The following is an 8707-nucleotide window of genomic DNA, read 5'->3' on the forward strand; positions in this document are numbered from 1 at the left end:
TCCGAGGCCCGAAAGGGCCAAATGGGGCAGGGGCCGCCGGAGCCCGGCCGCCTTTTGGGCGCCTGGCTGGGGCGGACGGGGGCGGCGGGGCCCGGGGCGGCGCGGCCGGAGGCCCCAGGGACCGGCCCGTCGGGGGGCGGCGCTCCGGGAGCGGCCGGGCCCGGCGCAGGGGGGGAAATCGCCGCTTTGCCGCCGCCAAGAAACACAGATGGCTGCGGAGCGGCGCCATTTCTGCCCCTTCGCGAGCAGCCAGCACGTCCTGTCCTCAATGCGGTCCGCCCCTGAGCTACAAAGGCCCCAGCTGCAGCCGCCCGGAGAGAGCGCGAGAGAGGGAGGCACCGAGAGCGCACGGGAGGGCGCGAGCGAGCGAGAGCAAGGGGTGCGCGAGCCGATCCACAGGACCTGCACGGAGCGGGGTGAAGGAATTCCCCACCCCCCCCCCCCCCCACCTAAAAAAAAAAAAAAAAAAAATTATAAAAGACTTTGCTAAATTGCACCCGGAGATCCTGCCGCACGGGAACGACAGAAAGCATCAAAAGGAAAAGAGGCGAAGGAAGGCAGAAGGGGGGGTGAAAAGCGGATCGAGGACCCCCAGCATCACCTCCTCCTCCTCCTCTTCGGGTGCCCAGCAGGAAGCGGATTTCTGTTTTTGCGTGCAGGGAGCCTCCTGCCCCACACTTCCTTCTGGGACTCGTCATCCCGCACACGTTTTGCTGTCAACCTTGCTCGAGCAGGCGGCGGGGGAAGCCCCTGGGGTGCGAGCCGGTGAGCTCGGGAGCCGCGATCGTACGATAACATTTATATATCTCTATCGATCAGCAAGGAAGCCTCCAGGCAGGGAATCCTCCGCTGCTTCGTCCCTGCATCTCTCTCTCTCTCTCTCTCTCTCTCTCCCAGCCCAGGCCACCACCACCACCAGGATGGCAGAAAATGCAGCCGCGCCGCCCGCCGCCAAGCCCAAGCGGGCCAAGGTGGTCAAGAAGTCCACGGACCACCCCAAGTACTCGGACATGATCGTGTCCGCCGTGCAGGCCGAGAAGAGCCGCTCGGGCTCCTCGCGCCAGTCCATCCAGAAGTACATCAAGGGCCACTACAAAGTTGGGGAGAACGCCGACTCCCAGATCAAGCTGGCAATCAAGAGGCTGGTGACCTCCGGCACCCTCAAGCAGACGAAAGGCGTGGGGGCCTCGGGCTCCTTCCGGCTGGCCAAGGGCGACGAGCCCAAGCGACCCGTCAAGAAGCCCAAGAAGGAGGCCAAGAAGGCGCCGGCCCCCAAGAAGGCGGCCAAGCCCAAGAAGGCGGCCAAGTCGCCGGCCAAGGCCAAGAAGCCCAAGGTGGCCGAGAAGAAGGTGAAGAAGGCGGCCGAGAAGAAGAAGAAGGCGCCCGCGCCGAAGAAAGCCAAGAGAGCCAAGGCGGTCAAAGCCAAGCCGGTGAAAGCATCGAAACCCAAGAAGACCAAGACCTCCAAACCCAAAGCAAAAGCCACTCCAAAGAAAGCGGCGAAGAAGAAGTGAGAGACTTGCAAAAGGGGACATTATGGACACTTAAACCTCCAGTACAAATTCTGTAAATACAGTAGCTTTTATTTAATCTTTTATTTTCTTTGTATTCCAACTTTATAAAAACAGATCTGTTTCCCTCTGGTAGCTGAGGACTAAAATTTATATAAACGTGTACAAAAAGAATTGTAGTGTTCCGTTTTTAATTTTATCTTTCTATGTCAGTTCTTCTTTAAAGGTCTCTGGTTAATTTTGTACTCTATACTATAAAGTAATTTTTCCTCCTTTTGCAAAGGAGGAAAAAAAAATCTTGATGGAAAAAGTGAGGTGAGTTTGACTTGTAAGGGGGGGAGGGCAGTGGCTGGTGATTCTTCCAGGCAGTTGGAGGGTCTTGAAAGACATTGCATGCAAAGTTTGAACTTGACACCTTAAATGATCTTTTCTTTTTGTACTTATTTCTAAAGTTTCCTTTTTTTCCTGTCACGTTTGAATGCCCACATAGCTTGTGTTACAATATGTATCTTAAGTCGAAATTTTGTTTTGTTTTGTTTCTTTTGGGGGGAGGGGGGTGAAGGGTTAGGCTTATTAGGGTCCTCGGATGGCTCTAGGTCATCAGGTGTGTAGATTCATTGTCTATCGTTTTGGGTTGTTTTTTTTTTTGTAACACCCCAGCTGCAAACCTGTTTTCCATAACAAAAGCAAGACTTTTGTGTCTGTATGCAGTGGAGTTCAACTTGTCACACTATTCTTAATATCCTGGAGCCATCAGGTAAATGAATAATTGCAGAAATTAAGTGGGAAATGTAAAAATTATTTTGGTTACAATTTTTTTATACATAGCTAGGGCAAATGCTCCCCAGAATCTTTCCCATCATAGAATGATGCTATAAGAGAAAACGGTGGATGTGCATGAAAGCCTAGCAGTGCTAAAGACATTTGCAGCCTTATGTGCTGTCCAACCTTGATTTAAATAGCAAAATACCTGCCAGATTACTGTACAGGGAAATGGTTGGTTTTAGGTAATTTAACAAACCAGTTTTGTTTTTGAACAAATGTTTATTTTTCATTTAAAATACTCCAGGGATAAAAGCTATTGCTACAAAATCTTGTCTAATTTATATTCAAATTGTTCATTTTAATGTAACTAGAACCTGCAAAAATAAATCCTTTGTAATTAGTTTGAATAAAAAGTTGATGGACATGTTGAATATGTTGTATGTCACTTTTCTGTCTTATCACTGGTAAATATATTCTTCTCAAATTCAGACAAAAGTACAAACCAGTATTGTGTTTTTAAGGTAAACTCAAAAAGAAATACTGAAGGATTTTATTTCTAGGGTTTGTTTAAAAAAACTAACCATTGTAAGTACAGAGCTGTAATCCCATAAGTAAAGCTAACCTGTTTAAAAATAAATTTAACATGGACTTTTAAATTCCATTTCTTAGAATAACTGCTGCAGTATGTTAGATTGATAGTTATTTTCGTCTATGCAGGATTGCTACACTCTACATTTCTAATACAATACTTCAGAAATTGGAATGCATACATGTTTATAATGTATGACCTGATAAGATACATCCACTCTGAAGTGCCTGAAAAGTAGAATTTAAATAAATAATAAATCTAACACATGAGTTCCATGACAGCTTCTAGATGTCAAACAATATTATTGTTATACTCTGGTATAATAGTTTCTCTTCTGAATCTGTTCTGAGCTGTAATCTTATTGCTTCATACTCTCCTTTCAAGTCTACATTTGTACACCTCGCGCTGTGGTAGAAGATGATTGGATATCCACGGTAGCCACATGCTATATTTAATTTGCCAATTGCAGTCACTGTGCTGAAGAATTTATTTTGAAACATCTTTAAACAAATGCAAAATAAACTAGTCAAAATAAGAGAGTAGCATTTCAGGGGCCATGCTGGTGTGTAAATAGTTTGGGTTTTCATTCAGTAACATAAAACTATGAAGGAGACACAGGTAGTTTCATTGATGTGGTATAAGTCTGATGTGATGAAAGAGACAACAGTTTGGGTTTTGTGGTTGGTAGGTTACAAAGATGATACACTTGGGATAGAGGATGGCGCTAGTAGGCTGCATGAATGAATGCTTCAGACTTCAAGAAGAATTCCGTAATTTGGCTATCCGGGAATCCTGATTGCCTGCTGATTGTTGGGGGAACAACATAAAAGACGTTGACCCTTTAAAGATGTTTTATAAACATTTTTATTTACAGCTCCTACGGTGGATAAACATAACCTTGAGAACTAATCTTTTGAATCCAAAATCCTTTTTTTTTTTTTTCCTGTTACTCGTTTTAAAAACAGATGGTGATACCAAGAACATTGTGAGGAGAAAGCAGCAGCCTGAGAAATTTTAAACATGATTTATTTTGAATATGAAAGGTAGAAATATTAAAAATTGAAATCCAGTTGTGGCTGGATAAGAACATGCCAGGCTAAGTCAGACCAAGGTCCATTGAAACCAGCATCCTAGTTGCCAGTCACAAGTACCCAGTGAAGTGCTTAACTTGGATCTGTTTCCTGTTACTCTCAGGGATAGCAATAGCTTTATTTAGTCTACCTGGCTAATAATGCTTTATGGACATTATTAGCCAGGAAGACTAGAGAAAACCATTGTTATCCCTGGAAGTAAATAACAGATCTGAGTTGCAAGCATGTTGTGAGGTGCTCTGCAGTCTGCATTCAAGAAGCGTAGAAAAGTAAGTGAGCTTGGTGCCTTATTAACTTACCCTGTCTGAACTTGCATATGGAGTTTATTGGAGGGGAGGAAGGGTATTTAGAAATACACTGAAAGCATGCCACCACTAAAATCAATAGTTTGGATTTACATATACATAAGATCTATTTCATCTCTTGAGTTTCACCCCTAGTTTGCTTAGTTTATTCAAAGTATGAGGGGTTTTCTTTTTTTTTTTTTGTCTATAGTGCCACCTTATGTGAAGAAAACTAAATTGTGTCAACAATATTCCATTTCTTACATCACTAGAGGTAATCATTTAATCTTCAGAATATTTTTTTTCCCATTGTGAGATGATGTATAAAGAGGAAGAAACACAGTTTCTGTGAACTAAGCTGGTTCCACAGGAGGATGCTAACATAATGTAATCAAACGAGCAGACATGACACTCGTGAGAAAATAGATTAAGCACCACAAGAGTCTAATTGTTAAAAGTGACTATAAATGCAGTGTAGTAAGACTTCAGTAGGCATACCAGAGGTGAAAAACGTTTCTACCAAATCAGGACTTTCAGTGTATGAGTTTAGCAATATAATTTTAACAGTATGGCCTGTTGAAAAGGGACAGTGTGGATGATGAAAGTACTTAATTATATTTGACCCTTTCCCCTCCCATTCTCCCAGTCACATCATCACTAGTTTGATCAGGATGCTGCAGCTAGGGAAAGGAATCAACCATTGTGTTTCTGTCTTCAACCTGTTTCTATAATTCTGTAACTTTGGCAGGTGGCTCTCCCCAGCAGCTTAATGCACATATGGTTCCCTCTTATGGAGCCTTGGGCTTACTACAGTTATCTTTTCATTACACAGCAAATATGCCCTAGTCAGCTCTTTTATCAATTTAATGTTAATAGTAAGCAAAGGAGTTCTCCTGACGTTGACTATTGTATCCAACTAACCATTAGGGATATGCATTTGTTTGAAATGAAAATGGAAAACAGGGTGAATAAGCCCATTTTTATTTCATATTGAATGAAACAAATTTGACCTATCCCCTCCTAAAAAAAAATAATTTTTGTTCTTTTTCATTTTTGGCAAAGCATCGCAGTCAGTGTGCACTATTTGCAATACTTTGCTGAAAACAAATGAGCACAAAAATATTAAAACATTCAAAAATATAAAAAAATATGAGAAATGAAAAATGATAACATTTTTGGTCATACACACCCCTACTGACAGTCCAGATTTTAACCTGGTGTATTATTATCTGTTCAAAGTGGGCTAGAACTCACAAGAGCTTGGTTCCCGAATCTGTAGAGTTTAAAATTACCATAGTAAGAAATCAGAATGACTTGCATACTTTAGCGGTGGGGGGGGGGGGGCATTTTTAATGCTTTGTCATAAAAGGCATTGAGCCTCATATATTAACCAGGCTGGTGCTGGTATCAGTATGTTAGCACCAGATGGCTGATTATCCTGTGCTAAAATAATGCAAATGTAAACTATGGAAGCACATTTCCCAAATTGATCTGGTTAGTGTCTGAAGTTTTATATAGCATTGGCAATGTGCTGATCTGCTAGGAACAGAGTGAGAGGATATTTTCCCAGTCAGGAAACATAGGTGAGAAGCCTGCCACAATTTAATCAGGAAGGAAGTTTTGCAAGGCCAGCCTCAAACTTTTAACATTTTTTATTATATTTGTTTTCAATGTAAAAGAATCCCCTGTATAGGCTGAGCAAACAAGTTTACCCCTAGTTTCCAGCAGTATTAAATTCCTAGTTCTAATCATGAACTTCAGCACAAGAAATTCTTTCATACAAAACATCAGGCACCTTAAATGCCTATTTCCTTACTTTTCTGTTTAAAGTGCTTGTCCCACTCTTAGTTGATTATAGTATGGGAATGGCCAACTCCGGTCCTCAAGAGTCACAAACAGTCCTGGTTTTCAAAATATCCATAATTGTGTTTACTCCAGTTCATACATTACTAAACTCTTCCTTCTCCCACAAAAAAAGTATAGCTGACCCTAAAAATCAGGTATATGCATGTCTTAATCATTTTAGGATCTGTTACTCATCACAGGAGCAGTAGATACATTTGTACTTTTTCATTCCCATAGTGAGCTCTGGCTGTAACAGTTTTCAAACTACAGAAATGCACAGGCAAATAATATGTTGCACTTCTATACCTGACTCGTATGGTTTGAGCAAAAAGAGACATGGCATGCTAAGATTCCGAAATTCCCTGAACCTAGAGATGATGATTGTCATCCATCCTGACACTTTGTAGAATGTATTAAGAAAATAACATATCTAAAAGTACACCAGTGTAGTAAAAGTGGTAAATTTGTTGGGTCCATAACTTTTGTATTATAAGAAGGACCATCTTTATATCCTACTAACATGGCCCACTATAAACTATGCTCCTGAACCATGTACAGAATACTATGAGACACAGATTGTTGTTATAAAAAATCCCCCCGAAGCAGCTGGACAGGCGAAACACGGGTCCGTGTCGGGGACTGCTGCCAAAAGATTGTGATATTAATAATTCAGGAGTTACCGTATTGAAGCAATAAAAAAACCTTTCAATCAAAAAGTTTTGTCCAAGTGAAGTTTATGTGCACTTTTGGTACCGTTTATCCACTATAAACTATAAAATGTGGTATACTTTGGGTGCAGCAACACAGAAGGAATTTGCAGGGCACTACCTTCCAAACACGCCAAGTGCTGATGGCCAGCAGGAGAAGGACGGGACCACAAAACAAAAAAGGTAGGCGATCTATAAAAGGCATGAGGAAGTAAAAAAGAGAAATAGATGCCTAACGTCCATCAATTAAAATGTATTTCGAAGGAGACAATAAAACACTTTAAAAAGCCCGACTCAGGCCGCATTTCTGCAAATCTGATTGAGGAAAAAGTGCCATCCTATTCACTCAAGCTGAACAGTATAATCCATATAAAGCACATTAAGCCCCTGAAGCAGCTCCAAGACGGGAGCGAAACTCGGCCTGAGTCGGGCTTTTTAAAGTGTTTTGTCTCCTTCGAAATAAATTTTAATTGACGGACGTCAGGCATCTATTTCTCTTTTTTACTTCCTCAGCAGGAGAAGGAGCCGGGTCAGCCCATGCAGGCCTAAAGGAAGCAGAGGAATACTGTGAGCCAGTGTAGGCCGAATGGCAGAGAAGACAGCTGAGGCTGAATTGTCCCGCTGCAGCCCCAGCTGAACAGGAACAGGTGCGAATGCTGAGGCTGGTGGAGTTTGGTATGGAGGCAGGAAGGGGGAGAGTGTTAGGATTGGGACTAGGGAGGAGGGAAGAGAAAGAGAGAGTGTTTGCGTTTCTAAGAGAGAGTATATGTGAGGGTGATAGTAAAAGAGTCAGGAAGGGAGGGGAAAGAAAATTTATATCCGACCTCCCTAGCCTTTGCCTTTCCCCCAGACTAAAGTCAAATTAAGCCTATGCACAATAATTATTTTCCTATACAAGATAATGACATTTTTATAACTGATTTTTCCTTCATAACTTTTGTGACTAAGACAAATAGGGCCAGATTTAAAAAGGGTTACGCGCGTATATCCAGAGGATTTATGTGCGTAACTGGGTCTACACGCGCCGGTCCTATTTTCAAAGAGCCCGGCGACTCGCGTAAAGCCCCGGGATGCATGGAAGTCCTGGGGCTTTACTAAAGGGGTTGGGCAGGGGAGTTAAAGGCTCTAGGTACAGAGGCAGGCGCAAAAAGTAAATTAAATTTTGGGGGGGTTAGAGTAGGGCTAGGGGGAGGAAAGATTAAGGGAAGGGATGGGAAGGTCAGGTTAGGGGGAGGGAACGGGGGAAGGCAGTGCGGCTCGGCACGCGCAAGGTGCAAAATTGTGCACCCCCTTGCGTGCGCCATCCCCTGATTTTATAACTTGCGCGCACCTGTGTGCGCAAGTTATAAAATAAGGTGTACATGAGCAGGCGCCAGGTAGCGCGCGCACATCTAGGCCGCGCGCGTTTCTTATACATCTACCCCATAATCTTCAAACTTTCCAGAATTGTAGAATTAACTAGTGCATTACTAGAAAATGTGTTTGCATGATTGTTCCTGGCTATGGAGGGCAGGGTCTATGGCAGCAATTGCGAACTCTGGTCCTCAAGTGTTGCAGACAAGTCTGTTCGACAGGATAGCCAAATTATGCCAATTAACCCAATGGCTGAATCAAGTGCATATAAATACAGTTGTGCTCATATATACCCCTGGCAGAATTTGTAAGATGTGTAGCATTTTAAGAAAACATGAGTGATTAGACAAAACACATGTTATTTTTAATGTGTTTCAAATGTATCTATTATGCATCACAGAATAGCATAATCATTAAACAAACCATAGCAATAAGGGAAATAATAAAATGGTCCTGTTCAAAAGTTTGCTTATCCATGAATGTCTGGGCCGATAATATACACTCAAGGTGACACGCATAGGTTGAGATGGCAGTGAAGGGTAGGTATCCACACCTGTGCCTT

The 8707-nt window shown here is 42.6% G+C and overlaps 1 protein-coding gene across 1 annotated transcript; it reads left to right on the top strand.

Moving 5' to 3' along the window:
* The first annotated feature begins 313 nt into the window (after positions 1-313).
* LOC115084805 (histone H1.0-B) lies at positions 314-2707 on the top strand. Its single transcript, XM_029590117.1, has one exon. The coding sequence runs from the start codon at positions 921-923 to the stop codon at positions 1512-1514; it is 594 nt and encodes a 197-aa protein (XP_029445977.1). The 5' UTR covers positions 314-920; the 3' UTR covers positions 1515-2707.
* Positions 2708-8707: the final 6000 nt, after the last annotated feature.

This window comes from Rhinatrema bivittatum, chromosome 2 (assembly GCF_901001135.1).
Source record: "Rhinatrema bivittatum chromosome 2, aRhiBiv1.1, whole genome shotgun sequence".
Lineage (NCBI taxonomy): Eukaryota > Metazoa > Chordata > Amphibia > Gymnophiona > Rhinatrematidae > Rhinatrema > Rhinatrema bivittatum.